The sequence below is a fragment of the Serpula lacrymans genome (assembly GCF_000218685.1).
Source record: "Serpula lacrymans var. lacrymans S7.9 unplaced genomic scaffold SERLAscaffold_13, whole genome shotgun sequence".
In the NCBI taxonomy this organism is placed as follows: Eukaryota; Fungi; Basidiomycota; class Agaricomycetes; order Boletales; family Serpulaceae; genus Serpula; species Serpula lacrymans.
The window spans coordinates 961,848-982,756 of NW_006763302.1; the positions used below are offsets into that span (position 1 = coordinate 961,848).

The 20,909-nt window shown below is 46.5% G+C and overlaps 9 protein-coding genes across 9 annotated transcripts; 4 read left to right on the top strand and 5 right to left on the bottom strand.

Annotated features, from left to right (window-relative positions):
- Positions 1–1,837: 1,837 nt before the first annotated feature.
- SERLADRAFT_477215 (uncharacterized protein) lies at positions 1,838–5,043 on the top strand (the record flags this gene model as incomplete). Its single annotated transcript, XM_007322650.1, has 12 exons — positions 1,838–2,076; positions 2,124–2,225; positions 2,284–2,360; positions 2,413–2,500; positions 2,557–2,804; positions 2,850–3,251; positions 3,311–3,505; positions 3,554–3,851; positions 3,906–4,032; positions 4,090–4,344; positions 4,413–4,755; positions 4,819–5,043. The coding sequence occupies 11 exons, from the start codon at positions 1,936–1,938 to the stop codon at positions 4,670–4,672; spliced, it is 2,193 nt and encodes a 730-aa protein (XP_007322712.1).
- Positions 5,044–5,762: 719 nt separating this feature from the next.
- Positions 5,763–6,755, top strand: SERLADRAFT_399928 (uncharacterized protein; the record flags this gene model as incomplete). The annotated part of the gene is made up of 4 exons (XM_007322651.1): positions 5,763–5,846; positions 5,944–6,423; positions 6,478–6,560; positions 6,611–6,755. The coding sequence occupies 3 exons, from the start codon at positions 6,355–6,357 to the stop codon at positions 6,687–6,689; spliced, it is 231 nt and encodes a 76-aa protein (XP_007322713.1).
- Positions 6,756–7,736: 981 nt separating this feature from the next.
- On the top strand, positions 7,737–10,818 carry SERLADRAFT_358084 (uncharacterized protein; the record flags this gene model as incomplete). Its single annotated transcript, XM_007322652.1, has 14 exons — positions 7,737–8,144; positions 8,201–8,254; positions 8,308–8,423; positions 8,489–8,630; positions 8,689–8,934; positions 8,986–9,114; positions 9,182–9,308; positions 9,360–9,496; positions 9,554–9,830; positions 9,888–10,028; positions 10,079–10,184; positions 10,241–10,388; positions 10,455–10,649; positions 10,706–10,818. 13 exons carry the CDS (start codon positions 7,785–7,787, stop codon positions 10,515–10,517), a joined length of 2,046 nt encoding a protein of 681 aa, XP_007322714.1.
- A 398-nt stretch (positions 10,819–11,216) lies between these two features.
- Positions 11,217–12,610, bottom strand: SERLADRAFT_442082 (uncharacterized protein; the record flags this gene model as incomplete). The annotated part of the gene is made up of 4 exons (XM_007322653.1): positions 11,217–11,258; positions 11,328–11,585; positions 11,687–12,550; positions 12,599–12,610. 4 exons carry the CDS (start codon positions 12,608–12,610, stop codon positions 11,217–11,219), a joined length of 1,176 nt encoding a protein of 391 aa, XP_007322715.1.
- A 224-nt stretch (positions 12,611–12,834) lies between these two features.
- On the bottom strand, positions 12,835–13,477 carry SERLADRAFT_477230 (uncharacterized protein; the record flags this gene model as incomplete). Its single annotated transcript, XM_007322654.1, has 4 exons — positions 12,835–13,025; positions 13,080–13,189; positions 13,247–13,304; positions 13,372–13,477. 4 exons carry the CDS (start codon positions 13,396–13,398, stop codon positions 12,909–12,911), a joined length of 312 nt encoding a protein of 103 aa, XP_007322716.1.
- A 172-nt stretch (positions 13,478–13,649) lies between these two features.
- On the top strand, positions 13,650–14,364 carry SERLADRAFT_399941 (uncharacterized protein; the record flags this gene model as incomplete). Its single annotated transcript, XM_007322655.1, has 4 exons — positions 13,650–13,744; positions 13,811–13,869; positions 13,925–14,071; positions 14,124–14,364. The coding sequence occupies 4 exons, from the start codon at positions 13,705–13,707 to the stop codon at positions 14,292–14,294; spliced, it is 417 nt and encodes a 138-aa protein (XP_007322717.1).
- A 600-nt stretch (positions 14,365–14,964) lies between these two features.
- On the bottom strand, positions 14,965–17,273 carry SERLADRAFT_477235 (uncharacterized protein; the record flags this gene model as incomplete). Its single annotated transcript, XM_007322656.1, is given in 10 exon segments — positions 14,965–15,466; positions 15,543–15,712; positions 15,793–15,966; positions 16,026–16,112; positions 16,172–16,227; positions 16,288–16,644; positions 16,694–16,762; positions 16,826–16,852; positions 16,903–17,218; positions 17,234–17,273. The coding sequence occupies 9 exon segments, from the start codon at positions 17,130–17,132 to the stop codon at positions 15,221–15,223; spliced, it is 1,416 nt and encodes a 471-aa protein (XP_007322718.1).
- Positions 17,274–18,034: 761 nt separating this feature from the next.
- On the bottom strand, positions 18,035–19,036 carry SERLADRAFT_351804 (uncharacterized protein; the record flags this gene model as incomplete). Its single annotated transcript, XM_007322657.1, has 3 exons — positions 18,035–18,545; positions 18,611–18,712; positions 18,771–19,036. Coding segments are annotated over 3 exons (879 nt in total), but the record flags the coding sequence as incomplete, so codon positions are not given.
- A 343-nt stretch (positions 19,037–19,379) lies between these two features.
- Positions 19,380–20,898, bottom strand: SERLADRAFT_477241 (uncharacterized protein; the record flags this gene model as incomplete). The annotated part of the gene is made up of 5 exons (XM_007322658.1): positions 19,380–19,749; positions 19,806–19,953; positions 20,006–20,107; positions 20,161–20,296; positions 20,353–20,898. The coding sequence occupies 5 exons, from the start codon at positions 20,845–20,847 to the stop codon at positions 19,485–19,487; spliced, it is 1,146 nt and encodes a 381-aa protein (XP_007322720.1).
- Between the last annotated feature and the right edge of the window lie 11 nt (positions 20,899–20,909).

Below are 20,909 nucleotides of genomic sequence, written 5' to 3' on the forward strand. Positions count from 1 at the left end.
CAAAACCCACACTCATACACCTCTGGGTTTTACTTTGAAGGATCTTTATACGTACCACCCCACGAACAACCAGACCACTCCACTGTTCTAGGAGGCAAAGCCCATAAACAAGTTCCGTGGAATCTGGGAGGATTGTGTGTTAGTTTGTTTTGTGTGTGGTTTTCTAACAACAGTTCTCATCATCGACAACGCTGATGGTATCAAACACTATGCGAAGGGCTTAAAAAGATAGGGTTAGCCCGTTGCAAAACAGACAACGCTGTCTTTTACAGACGTGAAAAGGAAGGACTCACCATCATCGCTGTCCATGTGGACGATATGACGTTAGTCACCCCATCTATGACCGCCATGGAGCGCCTGAAAAATGACTTAGCGAAGCTGTTTGAAGTAAGCGACTTGGGTGAGCTCTATTGGATGCTAGGCATTGAGGTCAAAAGAGATAGGACCACGCATACCTTGTGCATGTCCCAACGCAGCTACATCAACACCGTGATTAAACGCTTCAACCTAGAAGACGCAAAAATGTTAGCGATTCCAATGGTGGCAAGCACGTACCTGAGCAAGGACCAAAGCCCTAAAACGCCCAAGGACTACGCAGAAATGCGAGACATCCCATATCAGGAAGCGGTTGGATTGTTGATGTACGCAGCAATTGGCACTCGCCCCGACATCGCGCACGCCGTCGCAATACTATCTCATTTCGTCGAAAACCCTGGAAGAGCACACTGGGAAGCTGTGAAACGTGTCATTAGATACCTGAAAGGAACTCGTGAACTTCGGTTAACGTACGGACCTGAAAGGACTGACCTTCTAGACTATACCGATGCTGATGGTAGCATGAACGAGAATCGCAGGGCGATCTCGGGTTATGCTATAATGCTGGATGGAGGATCAGTGTCCTGGTATTCAAAACAACAAGAAATTGTGGCCTTGTCGACGACAGAGGCCGAATACGTTGCGGCGACTCATGCAACTAAGGAGATTCTATGGGCAAAGATGTTTATCAATGAAGTCTTCAAAGGCGACTCACCACCTACCACTCTTTACTGCGACAACCAATCAGCTATTGCCCTGTCCAAAGACAGCCAATATCATGCGCGGACGAAGCATATCAATGTGCGACTGCATTTCATACGCCACGCGGTCGAGGGAGGAAAGATCGAATTAGTGTATTGTCCCACGGACAATATGATCGCCGACACGCTTACCAAGGTGTTACCGTCCGCAAAAGCGAAGCACTTCGCTGCCGCACTTGGACTCTGTATGGCTTGAGGGGGAGTGTTGGACGAAGAGCTTCGAGCGAAGAGGCAAGCCAACGCGAAGCGCCTAGAAAGGAAGGCGAGTAAGTACGGGTGGCCCGTGCACCACTATATATCATCAGAAAATTTTTGCTTCCGTCTTACCTATAAAGTGGCCTGGTCGCCACGTAGCACCTCAGACTCATTCGCGAGTTCTGAGGTGAGACCCTTATGTTATACCCTTTCGAATACCTAGCTAACCATTAGTAAAGACCCTCTATCTTATCTAGGTACTTACTTGAATATACTGAGACTCATTCGCGAGTTCTGAGACCCTCTATCTTATCTAGATCCGAACGACTTGACTGAGCGCCTTTGAAAATCGTCAGCGATGTTGGATAATTAGATTGTTTGATTCTTGAGGGTATGTTATTTGATTATATCCTTGTAGTAAGCAAATAGAGGAATCAAGTAGAGAGGCTAGGGAACATTCAGCTTGGCATGTCATGGCCGCGGCGGTAAGCCAACCACTCGAAAGCCAGAAAAGGAAGCTGACATAATACAGCAATTCGCGCAGAGTGGCGAAATTAGTCGTTGGCGAAGCCCCCGGTGACAGTACTCAGGCTAGTTGTTCAAACTAAGCCCACATCAACGCGGAGCCAGCTCTTCCTTATCACTATTACCTATTCTTATCAATATGATGCTTAGAGACCGCCTCAACGTTGTCCCACCTCTCGTCGGGGCTGGATGCGCGGATGAACTTGCAAACGCAGGGAAAACCTTGTTCGGAACACAGTCTCCACTCAACGACTCCATTGCTGTCGCAGTCACAAGCATTGTGAGTGATGCTATTGTGTACATGCTTCTTGCTCTGATATATCCAAGCGGTCACCACAATCGGTCCGCAGGGCTGGATCCACTGATGCAGATGATCAGCCCGTTTACTTTGCTAGTGCAGACATGGTTCCTTCTTCAGAGAGGCGATTGGTATGCTTAATGAGTCCCAGTGGATCATCCTCACTGTCTCATATCTCACTATCACAAGTTCATCAGCGATACATCCATAATATATGCCGCTTTCCAAAACCTCACAGAGACAGCAAGTGCAAAAGGACCAGAATGGTGCGATTCATTTTTAGTGACACGTGTCTATGGTTCTTGATACCAATGCAAGGTTACAAAGCGAAGAAGGCTCAAGAATGGTCAGAAAACTTGCAATGGACTATGTTAACTTCACAAAAGAATGTTGGATTCATGCTTCGGTGAGGTTTTTAGAATGTCTAGATGTCTTGTTATATTAAAGAAAACAAACGGTTAGCAATCATCCGATCCATCTGAAGAGGAGCTACAGTTCTCCGGCGACCACTACCGATGTCTCTACACGTGTTTCTCTCTTTTTACGGTATTATACGTCCCGGAGTACGGTTTCGAAGATGCCCCTGTGGGAGACGAACTAATGGAGTGGCTAAATGTACATTTCATCGAACCTTCAACAGAAGAAGGTGATCACTTGTCTGGCCTAGAGCATCCATGGCAAGACGAAAATTTTTGGCCATACCTAATAAGGTCCGTTTACCTATTTCCTTATAGCTTTATTGCTAAGTTTCGTAGGGTTACACTTCGAGGGCTATCCAAAGCGGCTACGTTTTTCTTCGGCGTATTATTACAGCACCCATGCGATGATCTGCAGCGGCTATCTCAAGAAATTATTCCATTGCTCAATAGCCAGCCTCGCCTTCAAGATTTTTCTGCAGAACGAGATTTTTCCTACGCGTCCCGTCGTTGGAAGGACAAAGTGAAAACCCTAAGAATTGAATTAGATCGCGTGCCCGAAGTCGACCGAAACGATGGCTTCGACAATTGGTGGGATCGCTTCAGCGACATCGTTTCCATATTAGAAGGTCGTGGCCCTGTTGTCCAAAAGATCTGTGAGGACCTTGGGGCCGATTGGAAAGAAGTAAGTGCAGCGTGGGGTGTTTTCACAGATGCAAGATTGCGAAGACAGGATTTACCGTAAGTGTTTCAGTTTTATGAACACCCCAATGCCATGCATTGACCCCATTTGCATCAAGCGACGTTGTGGCACAAGTTTTGGAAGACATGCCACCTGATCCCACAAACTTGGAAGACATGATCTATGCCGCCTTGTTTAGTGGCGACCCATCAAAAGCCCTCCTCCACGCTGCACAGCTGGATCCTTGGCTAGCCGCCCATCTAGCGGATATAATGGAAGCTCTTTCCTTAATTGAAAGGGATGTAAACGAAGAGTAAGCAACACTCTCACACCTCAACTTAGAAACTTAATTTCTGTTTAGTTCTGGACTCACCATTCGGGAGTATTACGTCCTTTCTTATGCGCAATATTTACACTCCGACCCTGCACTATGGAGACTTACGGTTGCTTATATGTGTTCAAGCGGTCGGATAGGCCTTCACAGTGCTGACGAGATATTGATTCGAGTGCCATTAAGATTGCAAGATAAGCATCGTATAGGGGAGAGAGATAAATCCGTGGAAAGCGCGAGGACAAGAGGTCTTTCTGCTCTCCTAAAGGATGTCAACGAAACATGTTTCGAATATCGACGAGAAGACGTGCGCAGGGTTGTTTGTCGGGTAGGCCTTCCTCGTTATTCTCGATATCTAATTTTTGACTAGGTTCTTCTGTAGATGGCTGCGCAGACATTTGTTCAAGAGCAGGAATATGGACTCGCTTTGTCCTACTGCTCTTCTGCGGAAGACTGGGCCGGCCTTGGCCGCGTGGTGGACCGCGTTCTGGAAGAGTACATTGCCAATGGTAAAATGGGTGTTCGCTGCCCTATTTATATTGCAAATTGCTGACATCTATAGTCAGGTCCCGAACAATTCACTCGATATGTTGCGGACATTGCTCCATCACTGCAGTCGTATCGAACACAGCCTGGTGCCCATGGCATTTTTATCTACCGATTAATGTTTGCCGTCCGATACGCGGAGTTTCACCAACGCATGCTTAATCAAGAGTATCAAGACGCTGCACGGGACCTTATTACTATGTTTAAGGAGGAGATTGTACCGAAATCTTGGTGGGGTGTTCTTCTGTCTGACTCTATCGAGCTTCTTCGATATAGTGAGTGTTTACTGTATCTACTCTTGCAGCATGTTATTAATTTTACTCGACTATATGAATCTTAATAGGCACGGCCCTTCTGTTTTCCCACTCCGGCGCCTATATCTTGCTTCAAAAATTAGAGGAAGTGTTCATGAGAGCTGCACAAGGGTCTGGTGAAGACTATCTGTGCATGCTGATGAGAAAGTCCAACGCGTCGAGGGAAAAGGAAGCTTTGGATCGGTTAAAATTGACCCGCCTGACCCTGGCCAAATACTTCGCCAGGTGTACTGTGATTGGGACCGGGGGAAGGCCCATTGCCGATCAAAACTCCAGTGCCACATTTTAAAGTTTGTTGATCCATTACCTGATATACAATTTTATCGTATTTTTTGACAGAGATGTTGACTTCTTGGAGGACATGTGGTGAGGGTGAGTGTTAAAGCGGCCCATTCGGAGGACAAGTGCTAACGTCCCGCAATCGTGATGATGCAGACGTGCATCTACGGGTATCGATAACCGTTAGTCAAATAAGATAAGCCAAACGCGGTTGTTCTAGATTAATTTCCAGCCGCCTTGTGGAAGGAAATACTTTTCGGGTTTTGGGATGTTTTGATAGAGGAAGCGTCCAAGCCTTCATTCTTTTTCGGCTCCTGAATTACATCAAGAAACTCGCACTATTATGTGGTCCTTAGTTCATTCCAAAATTTTCAATCCATTCTGCTGAAACAAGATGATTTGGTCAATGCGCGACATCTTTTTTTTTCTTTTGGCTGCTAGTTGCTGTTATATTCTGAATACTTACTGTACATCGTTTCACATCTCACAATGAGTGTGATGGCAGTGGAAGCGAAATCGCCCGGAGAAATTTTCCTTTATTGCCGAAAGCACCTCCACCAGCACTAGCCGCTTGATCAAAATATTGAGTGGGCTTGATGTGTGGTAAGCCCAGTCAGTTGACAGTTTGGGGGATGGTCATGATATTACTGCTAATTTCCTTGCCTGTATGATGAGATAGCTGGAGACTACTGCGAAATTATATCACCAAATGATCGTCGCCTCAACATCAGGATATCCAGACCATCCGCTGGCTGATATAAGCCCATAATCGGCTGGCCTTACCACCGTGCAAACGCAGTATGTGCTCCACGTCAAATGTTCATGATCATCGGCGCCGGGTGGTGGTGGTAGTGATGAGGTGGGTACTTGGGGGAAATAGTATGATTTTTTCATATTCAAGGACCGGGGAATTTTCTGTGGGAACTGGAACACAAACCCGACACGATACCGTGACCCTTCTGCAACCTCAAGCCTTTGCATGGCCAGATTACGAATAACGTAAAAAATATCTTTATGAAGAATTCTGTCAGCCAATGGGACATCTAGCTCTCGTGACCCAAGATTTTTTCAACAGACGGGGCTCCTCCTCTCGTCTCTTCAAGACACCAGTACTCTCATCGCTCTCGCTTTTCAACCACCACTCAACAACTATAAAGCTCGATATACCCCTGGCCCTGTTGATGGTGAGTACTTCGATGTCATTCATTATACACGGTATTTGTCGTGGGGCAATGTCTCGGATCCCAAAAACAATGACGATTTTGTTGAAATAACGAGTAGATCCAGTCTTTTCGTTATTCTCAATGGGGGTGAAACGAATTTCACTACATCGGTACCAATCTGAGGGCAGGTCTCTCACTTATAGGCTTTGGCACGGGGCCCAATCGACTATTTGGCTGAGCCCCAAGTGCCGGAAATAGGGCAGTTCTGTTGCGGATAGAGGCAGATCAGTCCGACATGCACAACATTCATGATCATGATGAGGCCCAAAGGTGTGCGGTCTAAACCCGGCGTGGTGTGCTTGCTTTCAGTCTAGCAAGTAAGGAGTTTTTCGCCCGAGATTGGGGAGGGACCCTCATGCTCAAAACGGTGTTGAAGGAGATAGGTATATCAGCAAGCAAAATCCAAAGGTTTGCCCACCTTTCCCAACCTTTCCCTTGTACTTCACTGAAACTAACTCTGCTCCACAATATGTGTTACAACATAATTCAATATGTCGAGTATGCTTGCTCTCATCGCTTTGTCACCAGGCGTCAGAAGGTGTGTCAGCTACATGAGCGTCAATCCGATAGACCTGACCTCATTTCATCACAGGTGGACTGTAACGACAAAAAGTGTCGATTCAGCAATATGCATAACGCTGAAGAGCACAACTGCATCAACACGTGCTTACAGAGGTATCTGGCTATTTGCTCTCAAGGCGGAATAGTACTTACGAGATCCCCAGTATGATGGCAGCTCAAGGGCTTGTGATGGATACGGATAATAACTCTTGCTCTGGGTGCTTAACCAATGGTACCCACTAGGGGGCCTTTCCAAACTTCACTCATCCGAATAAGTAGTCTGTTATTGATCTTGGGATATCAAACGTTGTTTTGGGTTTCTATTCACCGCCATCATCTGTTGATCGTGTGAGAAGCATGAAGCCGTAAAGCGTAATGTTCGTACCGATGTTTGTGCTAATTCCTGTCATGGGACTTCTTTGTCCTAGCTCGGTGGTCCGTGTCAGATTGATGCACTTCAGAAGTTCTCGCAACGACAGTAGCAGATGTGCAACTGGATATGGACTAGTGGGGGTTTGATGGAAGTGAGTGTTTCATGTCGGCTTCATGGACGTGGTGTAACCAACTGTCGAATTTTTTCTCTGGGGGTTCGCAGCCCCACAAGGGGCATAAAATCGATGAATGTCGGCCCATACTATTCTTGCGAGGCTTGACGTAGTATGCACTGATTCCCCACCCATGATATCGTTTTCGGGGCCCCTGACGTCAACTGAAGTTCCGGCACCACAAATTACTTCAGTTGCTACTTTGCTTGGATCGGCAGACGCATGTGGCTGGAAATTTTGAGGGTCCCAAGCTTGGACGACAAGGGATCACGACGGAGCTTCGGTGAAGTTCGATAAGGGTGAGCTAGATGCGGAGTCGATCACTGTTGCTTTACATGTGAGGTTAACTTGGACTGTAAAATTGAGGCCAGTGATTTAATAAGGATTTTCACGGTCACCATGTTATTGTGTGGTGCCCCACGCTGTTCGAATCGATTAATGCATGATTACTTATTCGAGAACACAATGCGGTGGCAAGAAAGGATGATGCAGTATGCGGATGACCATATGAATTACCCTTACCGAACAAATTTGAAATGCAATGATTAGAGCTCACACATTGTCAACCAAATACGAATACGTTCCTTCAGTGCTGCAAGCCTCAGTTGTACATGTCGATTGTGGAGATGAAGTAACGGTACCAAGCCATGAATGATATCTTGTGGACTGGTAGTATTCGGGGCTTACATAATGCGGAGGCGGTGGCAACCTAACCAGTGTTCCCGCTTCAGCGGTTCTTGCTCTCGATATACATTTCTGTCCCGTTTCTTATAACCTTGGTGTGGATGTGATAATGGCAGACGATGGTTATTCCTCATCTGCTTGGGAGTCTACAGATAATTCAGATCCCAGCAACGCAACCCACACCAATTCATATGCTCGTTCGTTACCAGCGCACCCGGCAGTTTTCCACGAATCATCATCTACCTCTCCGCCAAACCATCAAATACCTTCATTGCCTCCAAAATCATCATCGCCCCCACCACGCTCCAGCTCTGACTCTGCAGGTCGATCCTCTACTTCCAAATGGCGTGATAGTTTCACAGTCCCCGTCGAGCGCAGGGATACCTTGTCTACCATTCCTAGTGACGTGGGTAGCTTGGTAGAACCAAGTTTCGACGAGAATGTGCTTCGAGCATTATGTGAATTAGATGTGAGCAATCTTGATAATTATCTACCCCGCCACCACTTAGGAAGTTTGGATCGTAGTGTGGAGTGCCTCTGTTGTTAGATCGAATAAAGCAAAGTATGGTATCCTGTCGGGTGAGGGTGCAGCTTGAAGTTTATCTGTGATAGTGATTTACAGGCATGTTTAGGAAGCATCTGTATTCTTTAAGAAGAGAGCAGTTTTGGAAGAAGAGTACGGAAAGAGTATGCAAAAGTTAGCTCGCACTACGTCAGAAGTGTATTCTATGAACGATGGAAAAGCGGGGTAAGCTATTACCCTACGTCTCCACGACGTCCTCGGATTAACAGGTTTTGTACTGGAATAATTAGATCTTTTGTCAACGCATGGCAGTCATCCATGAAAATTCATGAAGTCATGGCTGAGAATCGAATACGATTTTCGCAGCGATTGAACGAGATGAGCGAAGAGCTGGCCTCTCTCGCTAAAGAAGTGGATAAAAACAGAAAACATGTGCGTTGTACGAACAATCGAGTCTGGACCGATGGAGCTCACACAATTGTGTGAGCAGACTAAGGAGCTAGCTAGTCGTTACGAACGTGCACTACAGGAGTCCGAGCTAATGACTGAAAAGAGCAAGCTTCGGCTTGACGTCTCTTCAGAAGAGTTGGAGCGTGTTCTTCTTCAGAAGGAAGGAGAGTCGTTCAAGGATAGTGCTTTACAAGCTAAAACTACTACCGGAGCGGGCGGCAAACGGGTATTGGGAAAGGCAGTCGCCAAAGGTGGGCTGCTGCTCAAAGGCAAAAATCCTGGTAATGTAGGTGCTTTTCAGTTCGGTTAGTTGAACAAGCGTTTGACAGCCTAAAAGATCCAAAGACAAGAAGATGATATCCGATCCCGTGTTTCGGTCGCTTCAGACACCTACCGAAAGTCTCTAACGGATACTCAAGCAATGAGACAGGAATATTTCAACTTCCAGCTGCCTAGAATCTTAAGAGTCAGTGCACGCAAGAATGTTCGCAGCTTTTGTGGATACACTTTGGCTGACCAATCTCCCGATATAGGCGCTAAAGGAGTGTGCCGACGAAATCGATCTGGGGACTCAGTACCACCTCACAAGATATGCATTCTTATTTGAAAGCATAGTATTAAGTGACGGGTCTACGCTAGTCCCTGCTTCTGCGGAAGAAGGTCAGGCAATAAATAGGTCTCAAGTCTGCCCAACCTCAATGATGCACACAGGTCTCGGTCTAAAACCTACATACGAGGCAATTGATAGCCGTTCGGATTTTAAGACTTACATGCAAAACTATGCATATGCTCGTGGAAATGCCGCTCCACGAGGACCTAGGCGAGAAGGTCCAGCTGAAGAAGGTTTCGTAAGTAGTCCATATTCGATGTTGGGAAGCACTGGTCTCATCGTGTGATATATATAGCTGCCTCCTCTACCAACGCATATCATTGGAGGATATCCTGGTGTTCATGCGAACTCCAGTACTCCCAGCACTGCTAACTCACAGATGCCAGATCGAGGTCGGCCAACCTTTGGTGTAGACCTTGCAAATCAAATGGCACGAGACAATGTCGAGATCCCGCCTATTGTGGAGAAGTGCTGTGAGACTATAGAGAAATATGGGTTACAATCGCAGGGCATATATCGTATAAGCGGAATGACAAGCAAGGTTGCCCAGCTCAAGGAGCGGTTGGACAGAGGTGAGTTGACATATAATTTAGTTTTTGTAATTTTTTTTCGAATAACAGACTCCGTAGATTTGGATGCTGTTAACTTCGATTCAGAAGAGTGGACATCGGACATCAATAACGTTACCAGCGTCATCAAGCTTTGGCTACGTGAGCTTCCCGACCCTATCTTGACTTTTGTTTTGCACCAAGGGTTCATTGATGCTGCCAGTGAGTATTGGACGACGTTCAACGACCAACATAGCTGAGACAGTTTTCAGAAATCGAAAATGATCGCCTGCGCCACATACGTCTGCACGAACGTGTCAACGATCTTCCGGATCCAAACTATGCTACTCTGAAGTTCTTCATGGGCCATTTATACAAGTGAGTGTGGATATTTGCTGTCATAGACACAATTCAATTTACTGATTATTTGATAGGGTTGCGCAATACGAAGCGGAAAATTCCATGTCTATACAAAACCTTGCCATAGTGTTTGGTCCTACTCTTTTTGGTCAATCGGCGCCCAGCAATGGGAGTGCGGGTCATATGAATGGTGGCATAGCCGATGCACCCTTCCAGAACAAGGTAAATATATATTTCTTTAATTTCGCTCGACAAGGAGAGTGTCTGATTTACGTTGACTCTCACTAGGCCATAGAAACAATACTAGAGCATTACACTGATATCTTCGTGGACGAAGCAGACGGTGTCTAAAACCATAGCCTGACCAGTCTCTATTCATCGGCCCTTTCCTTTTCCTTTCTTGATTTGTATCCGCAAATATACCCCGAATGGAACTCGAAATATCTCCGAGCTGGATGTAACAACTTGGACGTTTTCACCCTGGTCAATCTTTTGTTAGTTTTGTTATTACCTGAGATATTTACGCCTTCGGTTTATAGTATACTGGGATTATAGTGCGTGCGTGTGTATGTGTTGTCATCATCGCAGCTGTTGTATGGAAGTTTATGTGGAGTAGTTATGATAGTCTTGGTAATTTAAATCCTGTCTTACAGTAAACTTGCCTTCGGTAAGATAACGCGGAGAAATATGAAAATAGGCGACTTGTCGTACGTTCAGAGATGTAAGCTCTTACTTAAATAGCTGTAGCGCCAGATAATACCATAAAACAAGACACGGCATTGGTCTACAATGATAAACGTGTGTGTTGTACAAAAAATGCATAGCGTCGATGATATGTTGCTCTAAAATTAACTCGCTGCAGATAGCATAGGTTGTTTCCCCATGGTTTTTGCAAGATGATGGTTAATTGAATAACAAAGGGGAAAAATTGGATAGTGCTTGAATTGTCTAGGGGAACGAATTCACGAGATGGTAGTCCGGGGTGCAGTGTGGTAAGTGACAGCCAAGAAATATCGAGTAGTTGTAGCGTGAGCAAGGAACGTAAAAAGGTCAGGGGGCTGCGAACTTCTTCGTCGAAGGTGACCAAAGAGGCTTTATATGGAGATGCATTCAGTTCTGACGTCAGAATCATATAATTTTTTGAGGAATGAAAGTACTTACGCGCCTTCGCGATCCTTGGTCTAGAACGGGGACCCATGTACCGCTTTCCTGTTTATATAGCCATTCTGTCTTGGAAGGAAATACTACGCGCCTCAAAGAAGGGCAAGCGGTGTGCCATGATTGGCAGATGGAAGATTCCTCAGCACCATTGCCGTCTAGGCTACGAAGGCCATCACCGTCTATGTGAGTGGGTGACAGGTCAAGCGTCGATAACCGTTGAAATGCCCCGAGTGGATGTGAAAGGGCAGCCAGTAATCTCTGACGCATTGGAATGAACGATTTGAATAGGAAATATGAAAAAAGGGGCAAAAAAATCATGAGCACAAATGAGGAACCGAAGAATCCGCGATAAAACTCACTATTCCTGACAAAGCATAGTGAAGGGTATGCCTGAGCGCGAGTTTGACCTTGAGTGACTCGACGGTTGATAGAAACCTGGACACATTTCGCAGCAATGTCGGGGTAACCGACATAGCCGATAAATCAAGATAGCGGAGGGGCACGCTTGTTAAGGCCATTTGTGACAGATCAACATCGGTCACGTAGTCCTGTCCAATGAGTGCGAGAGATTGGACTGGTCTGCCGGGGAGCACCGTAGCAGCTGCACGGGGACAGCCGCAGAAGGAGACCAGCGAAGGGAGGGCGCAAGGGAGGACGAGGAGTTGCTCGCGTGAGTCTGTAAGTCTGAGATGGTGTATGGAGGGAACGGCATTGAGGAATGGATTGAGAGCGTTCTGGGGATAGTGACCAAGGCCACTGAGGGAGATCTGGTGTAAGAGAGGAAATGTGTGTTGGGCGTGAGGTAGCACAGACGTAGAGTAGTAATCAGCGAGTCCCAGTGATAAATCGAGCACCTCGAGAGTTGTCATGCATCCTATGGCCTGCGAGATATCCAGGAGTGCCATCTCCAAGTACATTCCATGCGTATGCTGTGTTTCTCGTTGGCTCGTCCACCGCAGTTGAAACCTCTTCACACCACTGGCGAGGTGTGGATACTGAGCGATGGTTTTGCAGCATCGCACGGTACAATATGGATAGCGATATGTGGACGAGAATGTTTCGGTTATCGTTATGTTGGAATATAGAATCCATTCCGCTACTATTTTCCATCTACCACACACCCTTGCCAGCCTCGTGAGTACGGATGGTGCGAGGCCATGAAAAATAGTTATGAGTGTCTCGTTAGGGAGCGAAGGGTCGCTGTGGGCACCTAAAGCAGCAACCTGGATGAATGTCAGATAGAAAGCTGGGAATAAGAACAAAAGTCTGACCGTTTCACCCATTCTTATAGTTGCACGTCGAAGTAGACGAAGAAATACAAGAAATAACAAGCAGCATGTCAAGGATTCGGTAAAACCACGGCATTCTGCAGTCAAAGCCACGGAGTAATAGATAAACTAGGTACCAGCACTTACGGAATCTTGTCTCCTTCGCTTGTCGGGTATACTACACCCTTCCGACGTATATAGGCGAATACACTACTGATTCACCGAATATCACACATCGTAAGTGATGCCAGGGGAAAAAATAACATTACAGTAAAGTACACCGATACATGAAACAAGGAAAATAGTCCGAAACCTATGCACCGAAACCGTATAGCGTACGCCCTGACCGTTTTAGTGCATATACAACATCAAGAGCAGTCACCGTCTTCCGCTTGGCATGTTCAGTATATGTTACAGAATCCCGGATGACCTGAGAAACAAGTAAGCATCATAATAACGGTTGCGACGAGGAAAAAGCACTAACATTTTCAAGGAAAATCTTCAATACACCACGGGTCTCCTCGTAGATAAGACCAGATATACGCTTCACACCACCACGACGGGCAAGACGACGAATAGCGGGCTTTGTTATACCTGCCACACCATTAGCCTAGAGAACAATCACTTCCACGCACACACAAGTCCACTCACCCTGAATGTTATCACGAAGAATTTTACGATGACGCTTAGCACCACCCTTTCCGAGACCCTAAGAAAAACACAAAGACTTGTAAGCAACCAAAGAAAACACAGAATTCACTTTTTCAGTTACTTACTTTGCCACCTTTTCCGCGTCCAGACATGTTTCAAATAAAAGTGTAGTGTGGGTGGTGGTGGTAGTGATGAATTCAAGTTTCAATGTGCGAACGGAAATGAGCTTCCACTTTCAGCCACCAGCGGGTTATATATGGTCGGCATGTGGCTGTGTCGATTTTTGTGGCTGTCATTGTTTGTTGATCGAAAGTGGACGCGGATGTCACGTGTGGACTCGCGACGCGTTCGTATATAGGAAGAGGCACGAGGAGAGAAATTAGTCCGCTTACTTTCTACCTCGACCACCACCACCATCAACGACTCTCAGACACTTTTTGATTCACATCTAAACATCAATGGCTCGTACGAAACAAACCGCTCGCAAGTCTACTGGTGGTAAGTGGTCTCTGTCTGTTATATTCATCGCTGGTCTTTTACTGACATGGCCTTTGGGCTTTTTAGGTAAGGCACCCCGTAAACAGCTTGCAGCCAAATCATCTGCTCGCAAGACTGCCGCAGCAGTAAGTTTAGCATCTTTATTCTCTATAACTTTCCATTAACATAATAAATTCTCAGGCAACTGGTGGTGTGAAGAAGCCCCATCGTTTCCGCCCCGGTACTGTCGCTCTCCGTGAGATCAGACGGTACCAGAAGTCGACAGAGTTGCTCATCCGCAAGCTGCCGTTCCAACGTCTCGTTCGTGAAATTGCTCAGGACTTCAAGGTTTGTCTTTCGTCTCTTGCTTCTGTTGATTTCTTGCTTACATTTGCCACAGACTGATCTCCGTTTCCAATCGTCTGCCGTCATGGCTCTCCAAGAAGCTGCTGAGGCTTACCTTGTGTCGCTATTTGAAGACACTAACCTTGCTGCCATCCACGCTAAGCGTGTTACTATCCAACCAAAAGATCTCGCATTGGCTCGTCGGTTACGGGGAGAGCGTTCGTAGATTGTGATTTATTATTGCTGGACTGTATTTCTACTGTATTTTTGACATTATCTTTATATTATGGTTATAACTATCTCTTGTGGGATGTGAGCTATTGTTATAATGAGGATAGTTAGGTTGTGAGCGTGAATCAATGTTGGTTTTCTTCGCCATTTGTGGTTGGTGTGAGTCATTCATCGCCATTGTCTTGCAAACGTTTTCTAGGCAACTCTTCGCTGCTAATCCAATGTGTTTCACCAGATGAAACACTAACTACTCTATTTTACTGTATAACTAAGATATTGTCTGTCAGTAGACAAGTGGAATGTAAGGTGTTTTATTTGTATCTGTAGACTTAGACAATGAATAATTCACCATTGCGTGAAGGAAAACTGACGCTCATTACACTCATACTCGCAACAACATGAAGTGGAACATTTAGCTGGATTCGTAACATGTCCGTGATGCTTATCCGATATTCAAGTGACTTGCCAGTGAAACCTGTTCGCAGGTGAGATATCCCTGCACCTGCTATCTAATAACACTAATCTACTGATATCTGATATACCTTTTGCGGTCACCGTATAATGTTATAGGCACTTGAGGTTTTGTTGTAGGCATATGCTAGTTCAACGTGACCTACAGAGCTTTGTGAGCAACATAGGACGTGTCTCAAGTAGCGCTTTCGTTCATTCAAATAGAACTTGAAAGGATCATTTTGTATTTTTATCATAAGAAGGTCCCAGATTGTACTGATAATAATGAATTAAATCTGTGTGAACTCCCCCGCCCGTCGTGCAAGTGTCCGACTGTTATGCCGCCAAAAATATCCTCATAGTTAATACAAAATGTCACTACTCCAACGAGTCCGCTCCGTATCAGTGCGTGTCTACCACATAAAGAACCAAACCGAAACCTGACCCTACTATAGGGAACACGAAAACTAATTATACCATAGCCAAGAATGAACCGAGAACAACAGAGAGAACAACAGTAGGCATGTTGAACGAGTGCAACCCAGAGGCACCGTTACCATTGACACTCGCACCTGTTGCAGTTACTGTGGCGGCGGCAGAGCCAATCGTGGCAGTTGGAGGTGCAGCGTTCACACCGTTCATGGCAAGCGCAGTCGGGGAGAGGGCCGCGAAACCCACTGAAGGAGGGTTGTAGCGGAAAACAGAGTAGACATTTTTCTAGAATAGAACGTTAGTAAAAAATATCAATCTCTCACGATGGATTCAATGAGAAAAGTAAACCGAGAGTACGCACAAGGAATGTATCGCCTACGATCCACGAAGGAGCGTTACCGCCTGTGGAAAGCTCAAAGAACGCACCAACACATTGCGTTTGAGATAACTGTGTAAGCTGGAAGTCGGCTGGGCTGACAGACCAGCTTGGGCCTCCAAATGAGATAGCAACATTGACTTGGGTGCTGCAAGCTATTATGGGAGCGGCGTGAGAAAATGTGTGCGACAATGCAGAATAGATGGATGGAACATTCTGATTTGAATCTACTCACGATAGGTGTAGTAACCTTGCCAGCTGCCAGTTCCCGGTGCAGACCCTGGGATTTGTGCGAAGATGCTCTGAATGGCACTTGATGGGCCACCGACGAGTGTAGTGCCGGTGTCAATAGCAGAGTACGATGCTGAACCGGTAGGAATGCTGACAGAGTTGCCCTGAACGGTCATAGCTAATAATCCATAAAGTTCAGTTTATCAAAGCTATCAGACCCAGGTTGATGCAACGCACAGGTCATCGGTAAGATCCAGTATGAAGGGGTATCGGGGATATTCTGATAGTCGATGGTACCAGTGTACAAGCTTTGGTTGACAGACCCTACGAGCAGAAAAGAACAAGATGAGATGTCGTTACCAAGTCTACACCACGTCACCTACCCATCGTGAATGTTCCTCCGGGTTCAAGTGCTTGAGGGCTAGTGGCATTGATGAATCTGAGGCACGAGATATAATGAATGAAATATGATCAGCTGTCCTTGAAAAGTCGTAGTTACCGTGTAAGCTGAAACGCCATCAAAGGTTGGTCCCATTTTCCAGAGTTGGCGAGAGTCTCCCAGAGAGGAGTAGCACCAGACGAAGCGATACTTTGCCACGCGAGACCGATCAAACCAGACACAGGGGTGTTGAGTAAACCCGAGGAGACAGCATTAACAGCACCGAATGTTTGGTTAGCCACCGAAAATCCTGCGATCTGCACGACATCTTGTCCAAGAGATCCAGCTGCTTCACCGCTACCATATTGGATGCTGAATGGCTGAGAGAGGTTCTTGAACGTAGATGAGGTTGTGACGTCGTATGTTGCAACACGATTACACCCTGTTTGGCAGCTATTGTCGGCCACCCAAAGATCACTGTGTGAAGTGTAAACAACGAATCCCAAAGGTGGAGCATATGACGTACGATGAGCCGGTATCCAAGATTACGTCGAATGCAACAGCGGGGGTACCAATAGCCACGGACCCAAAGAAACTGAGAAACATAAACATGTTAGAACAACGTAACAGTGGTTACGAGAAATGTGCCATGCGATACCTTGAATCTGCGTTCTGGTTGGTGATCCTGGATACGTGTCAGAGACAAAACGAGTGGAAAGACTAAAGAAAACACACAAGTTCGTCCCTGAGCTCCTCTTCTGTGGGGCGGCGCCGTACTTTGCCATCAAGTTCTCCCTCTCGTTCTTGGCCCAGATGCCCCATTCTGTGGCATTTTTCTGATGCTGAGATCGTCTGACGAGCGGTATTGACTGGCCCGGAAGAGCAAAAGAGGAGCGTGGGGCAGCGAAAGCGTCTGAAGAGATGGAAAGGAGGACGGTGAGGGTGAGTGATATCGTGGAAAGCATGTCAGTGAGTATTAGGAATCAGGGAGGTAAGAGTAGATGGAGGGAAAGAATGGAGAATTGTAGGTGCAGGCTGTGAGACTCGCACTGCGAGCTATGTTAAGACTCTTAAGAAGGATGAATGGTGGGCGACCAGAGCGCTGCGGAAAAAACCACTCCAACAATCCTAAGACATTATTTCAATCGGGGCTGGCCGAACCGGCAGTGCACGACACAGCACCTTTCGCCTGTTTTCAGTCTCAGCGCACTTGTCTTGTCTGCACTTATATTGGGAATAGTATCCAGGATACAACGCCCATACCCACCGTTTCACCCATTTGTCTGCATCGTGGCAGAAAACAACACCATCGAACAATACTGCATAGACCAGCTCAATTCTGTGGTCTTGACGCGCTCATCGTACCACCCGAGACCGTCGGTTAGAATGTGGGACCTGATCACAGAGCGGATGCAATCCATACGAGAACACCCAAGCCGACCTGCTCCAACGGCTCCCTGACCATAGCTATGACTGATCCGGCAAGTTTATCGACTAAGAGCAATTTTACCTGTAACCCACTGACTCATATCCCGGCGCCACTCTATTTCAAACACGTTTGAACAGCGAGGAAAGGGCTTTGCTGTGCAACGTCCTTTGCTCACTTAGCGTCCTTCTTCTAATAGTGTGATTCTTACCTTCGTAGGCGGCGATTGTTCTTGGTCAAGCCCTTGGCAGCTGCACACTGATGTAATGGACAGGTACGAGTGTACAGCCTGATCCCAAGCTTTTCATCGCCAAGCGCGCAGCAAGTGTCATTACATCGACACGAAGCAAATACAAGCAGGGTTAGAACCGATTTTAATCGTTGTTCTCCTACACATGGCGATACGACGTCTTGTCAGCACAGTAGAACAGTGAGGTTGAATTATGGACGTGAGCTAACCTCGTTCCGAGGACCTTTTTTGTGTCCGACCCACACAGCAAAATGTAGATCAAGCAACCCGTTTACCCGCCACAACAGCCAGTCATCTCGTTTGATCCACAGATCTAGAAACTCCCTTACCACGTCTTCCTGTCTGAGCTCGACCACAATCATTACCCAGGTACGCCCAGGCTCCGAAAGATAGTCAATTGTTTCAACCAACGACGGCAAAAGGGAGGGGTGGTAAATACAATCGACGACGAGGACGAGGTCTGCAGGGTTTTCTGCTATCCAAGGACAGTATCGATGACGTGACGATAACGGTAGAGTCTGCAGAGTTTGCCAGTCGAGTTCTTCTACAAATATATTCGATCCTACACCAGTCGTTTTCGGCCAACCACTGAAGTTGAGCTTTACATTCTTGCGAATAAGTGGGAGGAGGTCTGGGATGTCGGTAGCTGTGTGTCTGCGGACAAGCGGGGACAGAACGACACTCAGTAATCCAGTACCCGAACTAGGAAATTTGCCAAATTTTCATAATGAGAGAACAGAATAGCGGTGTCATGGACAGATACATACCCAAGCTCTACAACGTGTGACTCGGCGAGTAAGGCGTGATCAAAGATCGAATTTTCCATCTTGAAATTATGTTGCTGAAGAACAACCTGTGCAAACTCGTTGCTAGGATTATACCACACGTTGAGCTCTGACTCAGTACTTTGTATCGTGGATGCCTCACCTAGCTCTCCAGAGCACACTCCCTGTGTCGCCCTTTCGGGTACGCAAAGCAGTCTTATCCTGGACAAGTTCAACTTCTATCGTCTTCAGCTGAGCCTGCGCATTATCCCTAGATTTTCTCCTCTTGCCTTTTACTTTCTTTGCTGGTGGGGTCGTTACAGGTCCAGAGGTTAACGATAGAGAGTTGTCAGGCTGCAGAGGCGCCACCAGCTCGAACTTGACCGATAGCGTGTCCTGGCGGGAATCGACGTGTCCCAGTCCCCGAAATCCATCAGGGCCCACTAAATCCTTCGAAGCACTTTTTAGGTTCGTATACACTATGAATACCTGGTCAACATAGTCCAAAGAGAAGATATCAATGTCATATGAACAAAGCGATTGGGCTTTTAGATGTCAGTTAGGCTGAGGAATTCCGGCTAACCTCCTCGTCTGCATCGTGAACTTGTTCTGTTTCAGGAGAGAGTTTGATCAAGCTGGTACTCATGGGGTATATCGAATATGCAGATCTACTATAGTAGAGAAGGAGTCAGAGAGGCAAGCTCCCAAGCGGGTGTGACTGGGAAGACCTCAGTGTACGCACGGAAAGAAGCCGACAGTCTGTATGTGTTATGGCATATGTCAGTGCTGCAAAGAGCTGACGTCTTTTGGAGATCATTTCATTTATCTGACATGCGAGCTTACGATCCTAATTTCTTTCAATAGGTGTTCTTTCATATTACTGATCCGACTTATTCTTCGCTTGTCCCACCCATATTTCGATTGGTGCACCCCCAGCTCCTGCCAGCTCACTCACTTTCTCCAGCGATATTCCTATTTCACTCGCCATGCCCCATAAAGTACGTTCTGCAAGATCTCGCTCTTTGTATCCGAGCAATATGAGCGGGGGAGCGGCGTTTTTGGTCATCGAGAATTCGATAAGAGAAGACAGGGTCCTGATGAGAGAAGGGAAGGACGAGGTATTGTACGTGACATCTGCCATTCTGTGGAATGGTCAATAAGTGTCAGGTCAACTCCCATTATCTGTGAAAGTACGTACACAATTACATCCAGTCCATTCTCAAGATCATGAACAGCTGGTGGAAGCTCTTCGTTGTCCCAATCTAAGACCACAGCTTCCGGACGCGCCAGGGGAAATAAATGACCATTAGACGAGATGTTACGTTCCAAAAGAGGCATCGCAGAAGCTAGTTTTGAGATATGAATTAAGTAAAAAATAGCGAGAACAATATCACGAACAAAGATCCGTCGTTATAAGACGATTGGGGGCCTCAAAACCTTCAGTGAAGGTGGAGGAGCGAAGAATCGCCAGAGTTAGAGCGACAATACCAGTTCCAGCACCTGGACATCGCAATTACAAAACCTACTTTGGAGAGCTCTAATCCAGTACACACCTAGTTCAATTATATTCCCATGTTTACTGCCAAACAGTCTTCGGTGCAGTTCGGTCAATGGAGCCGTATTCTCGAAACAGTGGTTATAGTGTCTCAGTATCCAAGAACTCAGTCCGATACCACTATCCCATATTTTCTAGCAAATCTACACCGGATCAAGACAGACTCTGCCACGGGGACAGGGTGGCCCACCTTGTCAAGATCAAACGATGTTTGTTCTCTGATCACCATAGACAGTGGATCATCATTAGATTTAAGCAAGAGATTGTATATCCTCTCTACTTGTTCCTGCTTAACAGCCTTACCCGGGCGAGGACTGAACACGATGGGCATGGATATGACAGGAAAAGGCGTGTCTCCGAGCGCATCTTCGTCCAACTGGATGGAGGAAACTTGACCGTGCGCGCGCGAGCTCAGGACGAGGCGCCATGATTGTCCTGACCTCAAATTTGGAGGTAATGGAACGGAAAGCTCTTTGTACGCATTAGATTGTCTCCAGGTGGTCAACTTTGTGGGTTTTGTTGCGACGGGTGTGGTAGAAGTGGCAGACCAGCAATAAAATATGTCCTGTGCGCCGTCGAAAGGTTCTGTACGGAGGTCATTCGCGACTTGCGGTGTGATGGATATCGACCCAGAGAGAGCAGCCTGCAATGGCGGTGGACGCAGAAAAGAAATATAATAAAACATGTCCGTAATAAAAATATTGTGTCGAGGTCAGAGATAGATATCGTAAACCATAACCCTAAACT